Here is an 18,179-nt window from a genome sequence, read left to right on the forward strand (position 1 = left end):
CCTGTATTTTCTGTAACAAGACAACATTGCACCAGTAGGCATGTACAAAGAAGTCATAGAGCCCCAGACCAAAAATCAGACTGAGCCTTGCTGATAGCACTGCCAAATAACTACATTTTTTAATGAAGTTAATGTCATCATTTCATAAAAGAACACAATCCCAATAGTAAAATAGTAGGAAAACGCATTACAGTAGCATGCAAATTGCCTTATAAGTCTCCTTCTAGGTGTCCCCACACAACTTTTGCGTGCTTTCCTTGGGGGAGCTACCCAACCCACTCTCCCCCCAGGTGTCTCCACACACTTTTTGAGTGCTCTCCTTAAGAAGACACCCCTCCTGACCTTAGTACATCTTATATTTGCCTATTGAGTTGCAGTGACCATCTGACCATGGGTATTGTTTAATGGAAAAAAAAGGAAAACTGCAGCAGAAAATGCAGCGCCGTTTCTAAAAGCGCTAAATGTGAAAGCACTCTAGAGGTGGCTTCATACATACTGACTAATTGTACCATTGGTTCATCTGTGATCTGTTACTTTGTGTCCTCATACACCTCAGTATATTATAATATGGGGAACAATTCACCAAAATGGTATTGTGCGATATATATATATGCAAAGCAAACGCTCCCAGCCATCACCTGTATCACAAAGGGTTACACATGATAGAAGCTGAAATCTGTCAGCTAAACTCAAGCCCATCCCTCTGTGCAGAGCAGCCTGGAGCTCCCATCTCCCTGTCAGCTCCAACCATGGCACTATACAGAACCCTCTCTGCGCTGCTCCTCACCCTCGCCCTGGCCGGCCCGTCCAGAGCTAGCAACAAACTGCTGCTGTTCCTCATCGATGGCTTTAGATATGATTACATTAATGAGAAAGAACTTGAAGTCCTTCCTGGCTTTAGGAGGTTTGTACAGAGTGGAGTGAAGGTGGATTATATGAGCCCAGACTTCCCAAGCCTCTCCTATCCCAACTACTACACTCTGATGACAGGTGAGTGCTGCTTCTCCCATCGACTCGTCAAGGATAGCATCGTTACCTCAATAGGAGTTTGATTATATTGTATATTGGGGTCAAGGCTCTATTCTCATTAGCTGAACGTAGTCCATTAGGGTTTCTGATATTTTTGATGGCAGGAATAGTGCAAAGAATCTTTGCTGTGGAATCTGCAACAATTGTCCATCAAATCCGAATTCCATTACATTCAGTGGGTATCGGTGCTAAAGTCTATACAGATCAGATCTTTTCCACACAAGGAATGCAAATCCGCATGCGGAAAAAATGTGACGTGTCACTTCTTGATGTGGCTTCCGCGCTGTTTGTGCGTTAAATCCGTATTAAGAATTGTACACACATTTAAAAGTGCAAAATCCGTGGATGGATCCGCAGTCAAATATTTGCAGTTTTTGGAGGCAGAATCCACACAGCAAAATCCACATAGGATCCTGCGGTGTGATCATAGCCTTATGCCGCTTTCACACAGCTGAGAAAATTGTGCGAGACATAAATATGAACCATATTCTTTTGAATGAGGTCATAAATATGAGCAGCGTGTCCTTTATTTGGGTGTTCCGTCGGAACGCATTGCCTATTGTTTTCAATTGGGCCGACAAAAGCATCACATGGCGTGCGAGGTGCATGTGAGCGCGATCTGATGTAAGGTTTCCCATGGAAAACAATGGTTCGCTGCTTCCCTAAAGTGATGCAAAGCGTTTTTGACATAAAAACATCTTGCATCTGCGGGGAAATTGCACGTTCCTCAGCGCAATACTGGGCCAAGTTTCACGGCCTGATATCACACTCGTCCATGTGAAATTAGCCATAGGGCTCTTTCACACGTGTGTTTATCGGTCGCCGTTTTCACAGTCAGCCAATATACGCTGTGATCTGATGCATTGGATTCCACTGCTTCACATCACATGGCCATATTCCCATGACATAAAAGAGCCCCGGCCAGGTGTTTTTACGTTCGGACCAAAAGATAGTCCTGGAACTATCTTTTGGGCCGGAAAACGTCCATACCGTCTAAACGGTAGATTTTTTTCGCATGTTCACGAGTTTTTACAACTCACATCGTAGTGTATAGTGTTCGGCTGTTAAAACAGCGGGCGATATACGCTCATGTGAAAAAGCCCTTAGGGTGCTTTCACAGGAGGAAACTCGCTTAAAATCATTGCCTGTCAGGTTTGCTGCTGAATGTATCTATTTTATAGTGTCATTTGGTATGGCCGCCTGCAGACATCGGGTCGGATCCCGCTGCAAGAATTCTTGCAGCAGGATGCGGACCTGTGCCCTTGCAGAGGCCTGCAGCTTACCCGCTCCTGGCGTCTTCCGTTCCCTGCTATGCACCAACGGCCGGCCAGCCGGCCCGTCACTACTTACACACAGCCCGGTAAAGCGATGACGGGCGACTGTTGTTCTGTGTAAACCAGGGACCTGAGAAGGCAAGTGAGTAAGAATCGCCCACTTATCAGAGTCACTTGGTTTTTAGCTCACCTGAAAACTAAGTCACTATCTGCCTATTTAAGCAGGCAGTCATTCCTCTGCGAACAACTGCCTGTTTACTCTGAATGGAGGTGAGCAGGCGGGTGGAAGAGATCTCAGGCAAGCTCCACCCCCATTTAGTGAGCAATTACCTCTTCTGTTTGAAAACACAAGAGCGATAACTGTTGGGAAATATTGTCAGGCATTTAACCATCCAAAAGTCATCCCATGCAAAAGCACCCTTAGTTATCCATTTATTGCAACACTCAACTTGAATGACATTTTGAATTCCCTAGTACCATGATGGCGAACCTATGACACATAGCCATAGTCGCTGACACGCGGCCGCTCACCCCGTTAGTGAATACTGGCAGGGGCAGAGGTATTCACTAATCAGCACTACTAGCAGCGCTGATCCCGGCGCACACTGTGATGTCAGTGTGCAGCCGGGATCCTCCTCCCCCCGTCCCCCGATGTCGACTACCTGTTGGTTCTGTGAGAGCGTCCAGGGGAGGAGGCGTCCGGCAGTACACTGACGTCACAGTGTGCGCCAGAGATCATCTCTGCTAGTGGCGCGCCGGGCACAGGAGAAGCGGAGCTTCCAGGAGGTAAGTACGTGGGTCTCGGGGGGCACTGTGACTGCTGGGGGGCCACTGTAGGGGCCAGTCACTGCTGGGGGGCCACTGTAGGGGCCAGTCACTGCTGGGGGGCCGCTGTGGGGGCCAGTCACTGCTGGGGGGCCGCTGTGGGGGCCAGTCACTGCTGGGGGGCCGCTGTGGGGGCCAGTCACTGCTGGGGGGCCGCTGTGGGGGCCAGTCACTGCTGGGGGGCCGCTGTGGGGGCCAGTCACTGCTGGGGGGCCGCTGTGGGGGCCAGTCACTGCTGGGGGGCCACTGTGGGGGCCAGTCACTGCTGGGGGGCCGCTGTGGGGGTCAGTCACTGCTGGGGGGCCGCTGGGGGGGTCAGTCACTGCTGGGGGGCCGCTGTGGCGGGCAGTCACTGCTGGGGGGCCGCTGTGGCGGGCAGTCACTGCTGGGGGGCCGCTGTGGCGGGCAGTCACTGCTGGGGGGGCCGCTGTGGCGGGCAGTCACTGCTGGGGGGGCCGCTGTGGCGGGCAGTCACTGCTGGGGGGGCCGCTGTGGCGGGCAGTCACTGCTGGGGGGGCCGCTGTGGCGGGCAGTCACTGCTGGGGGGGCCGCTGTGGCGGGCAGTCACTGCTGGGGGGGCCGCTGTGGGGGCTGCTGTCGCTGCTAGGGGCCGCTGTTGCTGCTGGGGGCCGCTGTGGGGGGCGCTGTCGCTGCTGGGGACTGCTGTGAGGGCAATGTCACCACTGGGGGCTCATCATTACTGAGATAAGTGAGGGGGAGGCTGCGAGAGGCGAGGGCCTGTGCTATGGGTGTTTTGGATTTATTAAATACAACTATACATTACAATTATACATTTTTGTTTAAAAGGTTGCCCATCACTGCCCTAGTACATTGTTTTAACACAAAGGCATTTCTTAGGTTGACACTTTGTCTTACACATGTACGTAAAGGGAACTTGTCATGTACTTCATGCTGCCCTGAACCCTCACTGAATCAGGATAGGTGGCCGGGGCAAGCATAAACTGAGGAGGGCTGATCACAAGGAGGTCAATTCACTCCCATGCTGAATAATGTTATTATCGTCATAACAACCTTTAGGTCTTTTATATAACAATAAGCATTGCTTTTTGCATCAAATCAATTCTACAATGATTTTTTTTTTTAATTCTTTATTTCTGGTTTTCATTTTACATACAGTTAACTTTAGTCAAATATCACAGAGTATTTCCGTATTATTGCAAGGTACATATGAGTCTTTGTTTTGAACACAAATAAAGTAAACTTTAAGCTTTAAACTTTCTACTTGGCTCGGGACTTTGTTCAGTTCTCTACTGAGTATAAAGGTTAACTCAGTGCCTGGGATCATCGGGTGTTTAAGATGAAACCAAAACACTTGTACCATCGCGACAATAATTTATAGCTGGATTCATGAATTCTACTAGATATGGATGTGGAGTGCGTAAGTGTGAACATTTTCTCCCTTTCCAACCGGGGGGAGAGGGTGATTTCAAGGTCCTCCTCCCATTTCTGAAGAAAACCCGGGGGTTATGATCCGGGTTGAGAGTTGAGTATGTCATATACATGTGACAGTGTATGTCTGGAAGGACCCTCTGCGCTGCATATTGACTTAAATTGCGTTTTCGGCCGGGTAAAGGTGCTAGGGTGAGGAAGAGAACTAAGGAAGTGTCTCAGTTGAATTGTCTCCCAGAACGGTATTGGAGATTTGTCTCGGGTCCCTACAAGGGAGTCCATTGTCAGCCATTGGTCGTCCAACACAAAGTGAACAGCCCGAAATCTGCCTCGCTGGAACCAGAGGCAGAAGACTTTGCTCTCGTTACCCGGAGGGAACGCCGGTTACCCAAAACCGGGAACATAGGCGAGGGTTTGGGAGCAATTTCCGGCCTAGCGAACATTTTGGCTGCTGTCGCCAGTGTTGGACCAATTGTGGGGTGTTGGGCCAACTCCGGTGGGGTGCGCTCCTGTATCCAGGGGAGAACCCGCAGAGATATGGGTGAAGCGGCTTGTTCTAGGATGATCCATTGTTTCAAGGCCTCGTGTCTGTGCCAATCAACAATGAGTGCCAAATGGGCCGCTTGGTGGTATTGTGGAAAGCTTGGGAGACCCATTCCCCCTTTCGTTTTGGGTCTTGTCAGGGTATTACGGGCTATGCGGGTTGGTTTATCCACCCAGACAAATTTGGTCATGAGAGAAAGTAGATGGTGAAAAAATTGTCTGGGTATGTGGATGGGGAGCGCCTGGAGGAAAACAATGAACTATATGATATTTCAATATCAATCAGAGAGCCTGTGTCCCCACAAAGAGGAGGGGGGAAAATGAGGCTTCAGACGCCCTACTGGGGGAAACGTGGAAAGGCACGAAAAAGCGGATGGTTACAGGTCCCCAAGCCGCAGTGCGAAGGGGCTCCGGGAGCCGGGGTCTATCGGATCTGATCTAAGGAAACGTCGGCGGTCCATCTTGCCATAACTTGCATGTCTTGAGCCTGTTCAAAAAAAGTTGTCGTGGCTAGAGGGGAGGGGGGAAAGGAGAGCAGTGGTAAGGAAAGGAAAAGAGAGAGATGAAGGTAAAAAAGAAAAACAAATAGGTAGGTACATGGAAGAAGGGAGAGAAGATGAATACTGCTGTTCTGTTCCCCCAGCATAAGAAGGTAGGAGAGGTTTTGAAAGCCTCGGGAGAAGCCGAGAGAGGGTCCTGGCCTCGTAAGGCAAACCATGAATAATGGCAACTGAGTAGCGTCCTGGGTGTTCGGAAACTGGGGGGGGGGGGTCAATGCTTCATCTTGGTCTCAGCCGAAAACCATGAGGCGGACCGTAAACTGAGACGCATCCATTGGCTCATGGAGAGTCTAGATCTCACACATTGGGTGCAGTCGTCTCTGTGGGCAGGGTCCAATCCGGGACCGGAGTCGGTGGTACTCCTAGGAAATTGAATGCTTCGTCTAAGTCCATCGGGGATCGGACCGTAAAGAGGCGACCGCGTTTTCGGAGAATCAAATGAAAGTGGTGTCCTCATCTATATGTTGCGTCCGCCTTGCGTGCTGCATCCAGCAGGGGACGAATCAGTCTCCGGCTATTGAGAGTCAATCTGGACACTTCAGGTAAGATAGTTATTTCCGCCCTGTTGTATCTGATCGGGCCTTGTTTCCAGGCCTTCTATCTGTCTGTAAAAGTGCACCTGACATATTGCGTCTCTTGGGAGGTTCAGGTTCCGGGTTCTACCACCTTGCAGATGGTGAACTCTGTCTAATTTTATCGCCTTATTTTCAGGGCGTTGTAGCATCTTGTTAAAGATGGTGGTCACGTGGTCGTACAAGTCTTCTGGTGGAATATCTTCGGAGAGGCTCCTTAGTTTGAGGTTGTTACGGCGGTCTCTGTTTTCGATGTCATCAAGGTGAAAGGTCAGATCTGATTTGTCTCTGCTGCTTTTCAATAGCAAGCGCCAATTGTTGAAACTCCGTATCTGGTGCCATCACGTTCTGCTGTAGGGCAGTAACCCGTTCCATTAGATCCTGCACTGAGTGGGTGACCACCTTGATTGTCGTTGCATGTTTTTCTTCTATACGCCTGAGTTGTGACTCGAGATCCATTTTGGTGGGCAGGGCACGGATCATCACCCACAGAGCCTGCAGTGTCTGGGAATCATCCAGTGGTGGGGTCGAGAAATCTGGGAGTCCTCCCGTGGATGGTGTTGCTGGAGTGTTGGTGTCTGAGGCGGGTGGGTTGGAGCCGTGGGTCCCCAACAGAGGTGTTTTAATGGAGAGGGTAGGGGTGGTAGATCCTCTATTTTCTTGTCTGCCTATATTCAGTATACTGCCTTGAGGCGGATGCTGAGCTGCCTCCTGACTGCTGTGGTTGCTGCTGGCAGGGGTTCTAGGAAGATTCCTTGGTGTTACTGAGGCCAAGTAGCCTTTATGGGGGGGTCACTGCAGGGGTGTGGAGGTATTGGTGTGCCCCTTGGTTTGTGTCCCTGTCCCCCTCATTGACCCGTGTCTGCTGTTGGTCCCCACGCACCAGGAGCGGGGCTCCCGGGTCTCCTGTACAGGAGGGTGCCTGAACTCTGCAGGGGTCCGGCGCCATAGTGTGGATGCTGTGCGTGGTGTCAGCTATTCCCGTCACCTGGTTGCTGGCACCTCAATGAGCCCTCCGCCTGCTGTGAGTCTCCCACCAGCGCTGTGTGCCTCTCTGGGTGTTGGGGCATGGCACGTGCATCCCTGCTGCTGGAGGGCACCCTCTCCACGCGGAGATACGGCGCCATGTTGGGTGTGCAGAGCAGAGTGTCGGCGTTCCTATGGTCTCCTGTGTACCTGCTCTCCGGCATCTCTCCCGTGTGCTTCGGAGCTCCCTCGTCGGCAGCGTGTCCATTTGAGCATAGGAGCAGGGTGCCCAGATTCTCCATACAGGATGGCGCCCGTTCCATGAGGTGTCCCGGCGCCATGGTGGAGGAGCTATGCAAGGTGTCAGTGGCGCTCGGACCTGTCATGTAGCGGCTCAGCGGAGTGCCGCTGGCGGGCAGCGAGTCTCCCTTTCTCCTTCCCCCATCCCCCTCTCCTCATGCCGGTAAGTGGAGTAGATTCCTGTTTTAGCGATGTTCTGATGGGTAATGGCTCCGGAGCTCCGTGCGGTGCGACTCTACTCTTCCATGCCTAGGCCACACACACCCATTCTACAATGATTTTAATTGCAAAGAGCAATGTTCATTATGAAAACAAGTAAAAACAAATCCTGTTAGTCTTGGCACGATGTTGGTGAAACAAATCCGGTTTTTCGACATTTTAAAATTTTCCATGAAATCTTCCTTGGGGCTCATGTCCCTGTGTAGTGGTCTGTGCACACCCACCATTCCCCACATCGCTATCTGAAGCTCTGTTAGATGTGTGAAGGGATTTCCCTCCACACATCTATCAGAATCTGATGGAAAGCAGCCTAGGAGGGTTACTGCAGTCATTGAGGCTAAAGGCGGCCCAACACCGTATAGAAAAAATGTGAATAAAATCAGATTTCATCACCCTTCTATGTGTGTCTCAATAGTTTTGTCAACATAGTGTATATTGAATACCTCTAAGCATCTGTCATGAATTAAAAGAATTGAGACTACACTATTCCTTCCATACACATACATTCAAAAGAGAGAAAAAAACCTGGTCCGCACATACAAGTTTTGCAATGATCTATTGCTGGTAAGCAAAACTTTGTTAAACATGAATATGGTGCTTGGTACACATCTTGATCAAATTGTAGAAGCCTGAATACCACTTCAGGATGACCTGTATGATAACAGTCAGATGCCTTACCAATGTTTAAACTTGCTGACTTTTGGTGGAGCATTGCTTTCACTCTGTATTTTTTTCTGAAAAAAATTGAGAGTAAGTTTATTCTGCCATGTTACAAAGTGTACATGTTGTGCGCTGCACACTGATTGTATAGAGATCACAATAATTACGGAAAAGGAATGGATGATTTACTGCATTACAAGTTGTGTTCCTGCAGGGCGGCACTGTGAAGTCCATCAGATGACTGGGAACTATATGTGGGATCCGAAGACCAATACATCATTTAATATTGGTGCTAATAAAGAGAGTCTTCTGCCAATGTGGTGGAATGGATCGGAGCCACTCTGGGTCACAATGGAGAGAGCAAAAAGGAAAGTTTCCATGTACTATTGGCCAGGTAATTGTCCCTTTACGGGAAATATTCATCCTCTTGGTATTCAGCTTTACAGTAAATTGTGTTATATGAAATAGATTGTATAAATGATTACAGTCATGTCCGCTCACAAGAGTCATGAATTTACCCGTGATTTTTCTTTAATGTTGGAGGAAATGTTCAGGCAATTAGTGGTGAATCTACTCTGATTGCTCTGTTGGGTTGGGGATCGTCCATTTTACACTAAATCCTTTAAACTAATCTGAAATTATAGAGGTACCTTCCACCACACTGTAACAAAACAGCATGTAAATACATCTAGTTTATTTGTGTGGTTCTAACATTAACCGCTGCTACCGTTTCAGAAAATTGTAATCTTTGACATGGTAAAAATCTTGTGTTCTTGCAAATCCATTGAATTGTAAAGAATCAGAAGTTTTAAATGTAAAGTAAAGATTTTTGTAGACAGGACTGTCCAAATCGGCTGGAAATGGAGAATCGCTGAGATTAAGTAATCTAAATCATGATGAACCATTAAAATGAAGAAATAGTAAGTAGTGCGTCATCCATGAGGTGAAGTGAGAACTTTGGTGGGATTTATCATGTGACTTTTAGCCTAAGTACTCATCTGTTCTGCAACAAATTCATCAAAACGCTGCATGCTGTATGTTAAATATGGCGCAAACACTTCCTTTCTCTGCGGTGTGAAAGTCTATGCTGAAAATATAGAGCAGCTGTGTGACTTTTTATGCAACATTTTAAAAAGCAGCATTAGATGAATGTGATCTACAATGTTACCCCACCTTATCCCCGCTCTTAAATAAAATGACGTGATCGGGCGGAAAAGTAAATAAATAATAGTTGCTCGGCTTTCATAAAATCGTATGAAACTTTTTTCAGCCTAAACCATGTGCATTACAGACCTAAATCTAGGCACATGTTCTTTAATATCCCCTTTTGTCTCAGATGGCACCAAAAACATAATTTGAAGCTTTTAAGCCCCAATGCAAAATTTCTAGCAGGGCTCTTAGTCCCCACGTGTCATTTATGATACTAAAGTCGTCTTATATCGTGGGTGTGACTGTTTTCTCTGCATCCCTGGCTGTCCTCTTTTCTTGGTTGCTGATGGAAGATATTTTATAGATATACGGTCAATCAGTGCACTTTCTTATTCCAAAAATTGAGTTGTGGGGTGGAACTCTCTCACTTTGTTGCCAAAATTCAAAAGACAGGTTTGCACACACTTTTTTGAATTTGCAGAAGTTTGTAAATCTTTTTATTACAGATGCATCAGATGTTCACAGTATATCCAATCATGGTTTTGGGCAGTACAGCCCTTTATCAAGTAAAGCGTGAAAACATCAGAGTCTGGCGAAGAGTAATAGAAGTATACTCCCAGAGGGGCTGGTGTTTGAGTCTCCTAGACCATAGTGGTGGGGTGTGAAAGAGGACCTGAGGTCCTCTTTCACACCCTGCCAGTAGGAAGGTGCAATTTCAGGTAGTGTGTGCAATCCTGTCTTCTGCATTTGCTTACTTCTGGAGGTCATGACGGTGTGGCATTTGGTCTGTGGGATAGTGCTACCAATCTGTGTTTTAAGTATCTAATCTTGTTACTTATACCAGGGAAATAGTATATGTGTTCTTGTTTTTTCAGACTCACTTGAAATTTGATGTGATGGGTTTGAATGATAGGGTGGATATAAAAAGTCCTCATACCCCTGGTAAAATGACATGTTTTTTGTCATGGTAATGGTAATGTCATTGCTGTGCCAGATTTAGTCGACTTCTTGATGACCGTCTTCCTATGTAATGCCTTTGGAAATGTTTTGTCCCCCTTCCTTCTCCTGACTGCCACCTTTTAACAATCAGACCCCTTTGATGTGCTGTAAGCTCTTTACGGCTTTTGCTGAAAGATGCAACTAATAAAATGTCAGGAAGATCCTCCTAGAAGAGCTGAACCTTATATGTGGAACTCAGAATCAGTTTACATAATGGCAGTGGAGTACTGACTACTATTTAACATGAGTTTAAATGTGATGGGCTGCTTCTGAACACAACCACACCCCCACTTATAAGAGGGTGCTCACATTTATGCAACTACATAATTTTAGTTTTGTTCTTACTTTTTCACCCCAAGGCTGGCTTCACATGTACTTGCTCAAAACTTGTGCATGCAATACACAGAGAATAGTATCCATTAATGTCAATAAGTTCATTCACATTTCCGTTTTTTGTTGAGTACTTTTTTGGTCGTGCAAAAAAAAAAATAGAGCTTGCTTCTATATTTCTGGGTATTTGCGCACCAAATGTCCACATAGCAGCCAATGTGGGGTACGCAAATAAGCATGTAATATGCAAGAAGAAGTGTGAAACACTGCTTAATTTCGCTGGGAAAAGAACGCAACTAGAACGCATTAGCCGAATTGGCCATCTCAATCGTTGTGTGTTTGTGTCCTGTGTGCAACAAGTACAGTAACATACTCTGACACATGCGCAAAACCCCTTGTTCATAGCGAAAAAATGTTGTGTTAAGGCGCGCACAATTGTGCCTATGTACGTGTAAAGCTCATATAAAAGATTTCAGTTTGTTTTTTAACGGAATTGTACAGATAACGGGTCACATTGAAGGTGGAAATAAATCTGAAATGATTTCTCTTTGTCATATTTTTTAACCTGACAAAAACCTGGCATTGTAACAGGGGTGTAGACATTTTAGAGCCGTGCATTCTAACTGCGAGTACAAAGAAACCATGCAAAAGACTCCTGCAGTTTTCTGTCTAGACAAGAAGAAAAAGTAAACCAAATTCTTCAGCCAGACAAACTTGTAAAAATGAGCCATCCAATTCTTATGTGTGTTCAAACTGCTAAGTATTGCAGTGCTTTTCCTAACTCCTGTGTACCATAGCTCTCGACTCAAGGGCTGTGGCTCACCTATCTTCTTATATACACACACACACATATATATATATATATATTATATTTTCAGATAATTCTTCTAAACTCTTCTGCTTTGAACAATTCTGATCCTGGTTTGAACGAGCGACTGACGTCACGGCTAGCTTGTTTTCTCCCTAGCAGTCTGTTTATACAGGTAGCTATCGTTGGCTCAAAGCAGAATCGTTCAGTCCTTCACATGAGCTGTATAAGCAAATGAGAGGGACTGAACGAGAGCTGTTTAAACCAAACACTAGGCGAACAATCCAACGATGGTTTTTATGCCTGTATAAAATGAACGACAAACAAAAAGTGAATTATTCTATCTGAAACACAGGGACATTTTTAAGGGGAATTTTCCACTATGGAAATTTTGTAGTGTGAACACTTCCTAAGGCCGGTCTCACACAGGTGCTTTTTACCTTAAATAATGCAGCGTTTTGAACACCGCGTTAATCGCGGTATAGCGCTCGTTTGCAGCGCTGCGATTTTTGAGCGGAATCTGTTCTATCTGTGGCAGTTTAGTGCAGCTCATTACCCATCACAATAATGGGGTGCGGTAAAACACAGTCGGCCACAGGGAGCTGCATCCGAAAAAGCAAAAGGAAAATCATGGCAAAGTGCCACATTTGAAATCGTGGGGAGCTTTGTCACGATTTTGTGTAAAAGTGGCTTAAGGATGAATTGGTGCAGATTTTGGTTTGGACTTGCAGTAGATTTCACTTTTCCAATTGAATTAATATTGCAGGGCTGAAGTCTACTGCACCAAAATCCTTGACAAAATCCACTGCAAATCATCAACTTGTGAACATACCTTTTAAGGTGCTTTCCAAGAGTGGCAAAAAGTCATTTTTTCCCATGAACAGCACCATTCCTGTTGGTGGACTGTCTAGTATCACTACAATTTGTCACTATTTAAGTGAATGAAACAGAACTGCTATACCATGCATAGTGGGGCAGACTCCAATACCTGAAACACACATACTGTATAGTCACAATCAGGCTGCTGCCACGGATGTGTTTGTGTTGGGGGCTAATTAGGAGCTTCAGCCCATCCAGTAGACCAGTGGTTCTCAACCTTTTTCAGCCCAGCGCCCCCTTTAGGTATTGGGATGTTGGCCAGCATCCTCCAAGCCTTACTAGTCTAAACCCAGTCAAAGTTTACCTTGTTTACAAAGTTAAAAGTACAAACTAAAATACCGAAATAGTTTCTTTTGGAAAGTTTGATAGTGTTTAATAGATTAGCATTAATTGTGAAAACAAGTCTCTAAAAATTACCAAATAAGTATTTGTCAGCAACATTTTTAAAAACAGGTTAATTGTGGATACAATAATAGATTTTATTGTAGGATATAATTTGGGGGGGGGGGGAAGAAAGCAATAAGACCATCTTTAATTATCATTCGATATAAACATACAATGTATAAAGAAAATGCAAGATACACCTGAATCCTTAATGGTCAAAAGACTAATTAAAATGCAAGAACAGTGAAATTTGACTAATAACAGCAATAATAATAATGTTTGCCACAATCAATCTGTGTCATTAATGGCGTGATGAGCTGACACCAATTTCGCGATATTTGGTTCTATCTTTGTCAACCGCAGTCTCAAGTCGCCCCTTAGACATATCTGAAGTTTGTTTCTCGCTTTTGTCAGGAGCTGCTGAACCGCGCTGAAGCCCCTCTCCACTAAGTACGTAGATGGAAAAGCTAACACAAGAAACTTAACTTCCTGCCACAGGATAGGATAGGAATTCTTCACTTTCACCCAAAACATTCATAGCCACATTGTTGGAAAAGTGCTTGGGCTTCGTTATCGTGTTTCAAGTCAATCAACTGCTTTTGTAATCTAGGATGAAATTCTCCTGCGCCTGCTGAAAAAGGATTGAGTATCCATGTTGGTATTTCAAGGGTACATAGATCATGAAACCTAGTTTGCATGTCTTCTTTGGCCTGTTTGAGGTGTGAGCAAAAAACATCTAAGGCTGCATCTTGAAGTTTGTCTCCGTCTTCGCATGCAATCTCTTCAAGACTCGGAAACTGACACAGGTCGCGTCGACTCGGGTTATTGGTATGAAGGTCCAGTTTGGCAATGAAGGAAGAGATTATACCTGATTGGCTGGAATTTTCAATTGTGTGGGTTTCTGGGAGTTGTAGTTTATATCAGTGTTCTGAAAAGATACTTGGGGTCCACTAAGACTACAACTCCCAAAGACCCACACAGGTGAAAGTTTAAAGCGTTTCCAGCCAATCAGCGGCATTATGGAATGCAGCAGATTAAATTGTTCTGTAGGCTATTCTGTGTTATGAAGTGGGATTGATCTGTAGTTCAGTCCTGGAGTTATAAAGATCATACATTATATGATAGAGGTGCACACAGCTCTCATTATATATAAGTGATTCATATGAAATAATTGCCTCGGTTTTCATCGGTTTCAGATTTCACCGTTTTTTTTTCCTTTGGACAGATTATCAACGAAAACCGAGATATCACTACTAATTTTTAGAAAAATGTAGTTACTAGACAGAAAAAAAAATCAACAAGCCAAATACAGAATGCCCCCCTACCGCCCACTTTATGTTCCGCTGCCCCCTTGAGAAGTAAAAATGCCCCAAAGGGGGCAATAATGCCCACGCTGAGAACCACTGCAGTAGACAATAGTTATACATGCATACATGTAAAAGAATTTTCGTCGTATCCGTATAAATTGTGAGCAATGATGGCACATAACCAGTTTTGACCATGTATTTGTTATACCATAAGGCATTTGCCATAAAATGAGATGCAGAAGCATCACATTTACTATTATATTTTACATCCAATTGTCTTTGTTTATACGTAGTACAAATACAAACAGGTAGGAACTTGAAGTGTAGTGAATAAAAGAACCAATCAATCTGTTATAATTAGAGATGAGAGAGCATACTCGTCCGAGCTTGATGCTCGTTCGAGTATTAGGGTGCTCGAGATGCTCGTTACTCGAGACGAGCACCACGCGGTACTCATCTCGATTAAACGAGCACTGACCATTGAATTCAATGGAGCCGGCAATACAGCCGGCTCCATTGAAAGCAATGGGCTGCCGGCAATCGCGGGATGAATTGTCGGGAAGGGCTTAAATATATAAGCCCTTCCCTGCAATTCATCCAGAAATGTGTAAAAATAAAAAAATATATATACTCACCTGGTCCCGGCAGACGGAGTTCAGCGCGGCCGGCGGCAGTCCTCCTGAACTGCTCTGAACAGCTGTGAGTAGTATTCAGCAGCCGGGGATTTAAAATCCCCGCCTGCTGAATGAGCTGCCTCTAATTGGTCACAGCGCAGGGACCAATCTGAGCCAATGAGAGGCAGCAGTCACTCACCCATTCATAAATTCATGAATGGGTGTGTGAGTGAGATCTGCCTCTGATTGGTCAGGCTGTGACCAATCAGAGGCAGCTCATTCAGCAGGCGGGGATTTTAAATCCCCGGCTGCTGAATACTACTCACAGCTGTTCAGAGCAGTTCAGGAGGACTGCCGCCGGCCGCGCTGAACTCTGTCTGCCAGGACCAGGTGAGTATATTTTTATTTTTATTTTTACACATTTCTGGATGAATTGCAGGGAAGGGCTTATATATTTAAGCCCTTCCCGACAATTCATCCCGCGATCGCCGGCAGCCCATTGCTTTCAATGGAGCCGGCTGTATTGCCGGCTCCATTGAATTCAATGGGCAAACATCGTTCTTCTCTGCCACAGCTGTTACAGCTGTGGCAGAGGAGAACGATCTTTATGCTGACAGTGCGGGGGGGGGGGGGGGGCTCACTCTTGCCGCTATTGTGGCTTAATAGTGGGACCTGGGAACTTGAGATGCAGCCCAACATGTAGCCCCTCGCCTGCCCTATCCGTTTCTGTGTTGTTCCCATCACTTTCTTGAATTTCCCAGGTTTTCACAAATGAAAACCTTAGCGAGCATCGGCGAAATACAAAAATGCTCGAGTTGCCCATTGACTTCAATGGGGTTCGTTACTCGAAATGAACCCTCGAGCATCACTGAAAGTTCGACTCAAGTAACGAGCACTCAAGCATTTTGGTGCTCGCTCATCTCTAGTTATAAATTACTTGCATATCTTATATGAAAATGACATATGTCTTGCATAGAAATGAGCATACAAAAGCCATAAATACATGCTCATTTCTATGCAAGACATCTATGTAATGTCATTTTCATATAAGATATGCAAGTAATGTATTATAACAGATTGATTGGTTAGGCTGTACTATAAACTAAAACATATGAAATCATTCCTTCGTTACTTGCCATTTAAAATATGTAAGTGATAGACAAATCTAGAATAATGATTTACTGCCATTAATATATCCATTATCTTTATGTAATGATATTTGTTCTGTGGAATGACGATTTATTGAGACATTCAGCATTATGTAGATTTGTATAAATTCATGTATCCATTTATATCTATATATATAAAATTGAATGTATGTCTGTGTGTGTGTGTGTGTGTGTGTGTCTGTTTGTCCTTTATGCGCTACTACACCATTCATCCGATCGCCATGAAACTTTGGGAAGTTGTTGAGTACACTCCTGGGAAGATTATAGGCATAGTACATTTATGCTACGATAAATGGCGCGCATGCGTGCGTCGTCGACAGTTACGACCCCCCCACGTAGATCGTTCGATTTCCATCAATGCCACTAATTCTCTCACTTCCCAATGTCATAGAAACTTGAAATTTGGCACGAGCATTGATTATGTCATAAATAGGAAACGCTAATGGGTCCCAACTCGATTATTCAATTCTAAGTGCCAAAGAATTAGCGTCCAAATTTTACGTACAGAATTTGCGTGCGTGTCTGTTTGTCCTTTATGCGCTACTACACCATTCATCCGATCGCCATGAAACTTTGGGAAGTTGTTGAGTACACTCCTGGGAAGACTATAGGCATAGTACATTTATGCTACGATAAATGGCGCGCATGCGTGCGTCGTCGACAGTTACGACCCCCCACGTAGATCGTTCGATTTCCATCATTGCCACTAATTCTCTCACTTCCCGATGTTGTAGAAACATGAAATTTGGCAGGAGCATTGATTATGTCATAAATAGGAAAAGCTAATGGGTCCCAACTCGATTATTCAATTCTATGCACCAAAGAATTAGCGTCCAAATTTTACGTACCAAATCTAATTTTCTCGCTTCCCAATGTCATAGAAACTTGAAATTTGGCACAAGCATTGATTATGTCATAAATAGGAAAAGCTAGTGGGTCCCACCTCGATTGTTCAATTCTATGCGCAAAAGAATTAGCGTCCAAATTTTACGTACGGAATCTACTTTTCTCACATAGAAACTTCAAATTTGGCACGGGCATTGAATATGTCATAAATAGGAAACGCTAATGGGTCCCAACTCGATTATTCATTTCTATGCGCAAAAGAATTAGCGTCCACATTTTACGTACAGAATGTAATTTTCTCACATAGAAACTTGAAAATTATAAAGCTGAGGTAACATGTAAGCTGCGCTGCGATTGGTTGTTATATATTATACCACTGAGGTAACATGAAAGCTGCGCTGTGATTGGTTGTTATCTAGATATATAAAAACGAATGAATGTATGTCTGTCTTCGCAGCAACGCGCGACAGGTAAGCTAGTTATATTATAATTAAGTACCGTATATATCAAATTAAGTAATTTTCACCCTTAGGGAACGGGTGATAGATCTTTGAATAAGATAATAAGGGGTTAATGATCAGGTGTTGTTTTTAATTAGTTCAACTATTTAAATAGATTAGTAATGTTATTTGTAAGAGGTGATCAAGGCTCAAGGCGGGCTGAAACGCGTCCTCTGAACCTGTGACTTTTATATGCACGGATTACAATAAAAGGAGTTCTTTTATTCACTACACTTCAAGTTCTTACCTGTTTGGATTTGTACTACCTTTGAAAACCACCAGATCGAGTGGTCAATGAAGTATGTGAGTATATAACTCCCGTCATCTGAAATATATGCTACAAGCCGGAATGGATAAAACGAGGTGAGACTGTCTTTGTTTATACTTGTGTAACCTTTATATTAATGGGGTAATTAAAAAGAACAATTATGTAACCCTTTTACAGGTTGTGAAGTTGAAATTCTTGGTGTAAGACCCAATTACTGCCGTGAATATTACAATTTTCCATCAGATGCCAATTTTACAAGGGCAGTCAATGACGCTGTTCAAACTCTGAGGTACCATAAATCATATTGCACATTTCTTTGTATTTTACATAGTTGTGGTTATTTATGTAATGGACTATTTTTAATTTTTTTACAGGAATAGCAGTGCTGAAATGGCTGCCGTCTATTATGAACGTGTTGATGTAGAAGGTCATCACTTTGGACCCTGGTCTGAGCAAAGGAAAAATGCCACTAGAATAGTAGATCAAATGTTACAAAACTTGGACCAACAGATTACAGTAACTATTTATGTATTTATTATAAATTTTAAATTCCACTCAAAGCAGCGAC

General features: G+C 44.6%; 1 protein-coding gene across 1 annotated transcript in view; it reads left to right on the plus strand.

The window, feature by feature from the left end:
- Positions 1-746: 746 nt before the first annotated feature.
- Positions 747-18,179, plus strand: part of ENPP6 (ectonucleotide pyrophosphatase/phosphodiesterase 6) — a 33,873-nt gene continuing 16,440 nt past the window's right edge. The window contains exons 1-4 of the mRNA XM_066573476.1: positions 747-990; positions 8,573-8,752; positions 17,789-17,900; positions 17,986-18,127. Of these exons, the coding sequence (XP_066429573.1) occupies positions 750-990; positions 8,573-8,752; positions 17,789-17,900; positions 17,986-18,127 (675 nt within the window). The 5' untranslated portion in view covers positions 747-749. The remainder of the gene's footprint in view (positions 991-8,572; positions 8,753-17,788; positions 17,901-17,985; positions 18,128-18,179) is intronic.

Source organism: Eleutherodactylus coqui, chromosome 7 (genome assembly GCF_035609145.1).
Source record: "Eleutherodactylus coqui strain aEleCoq1 chromosome 7, aEleCoq1.hap1, whole genome shotgun sequence".
NCBI lineage: Eukaryota > Metazoa > Chordata > Amphibia > Anura > Eleutherodactylidae > Eleutherodactylus > Eleutherodactylus coqui.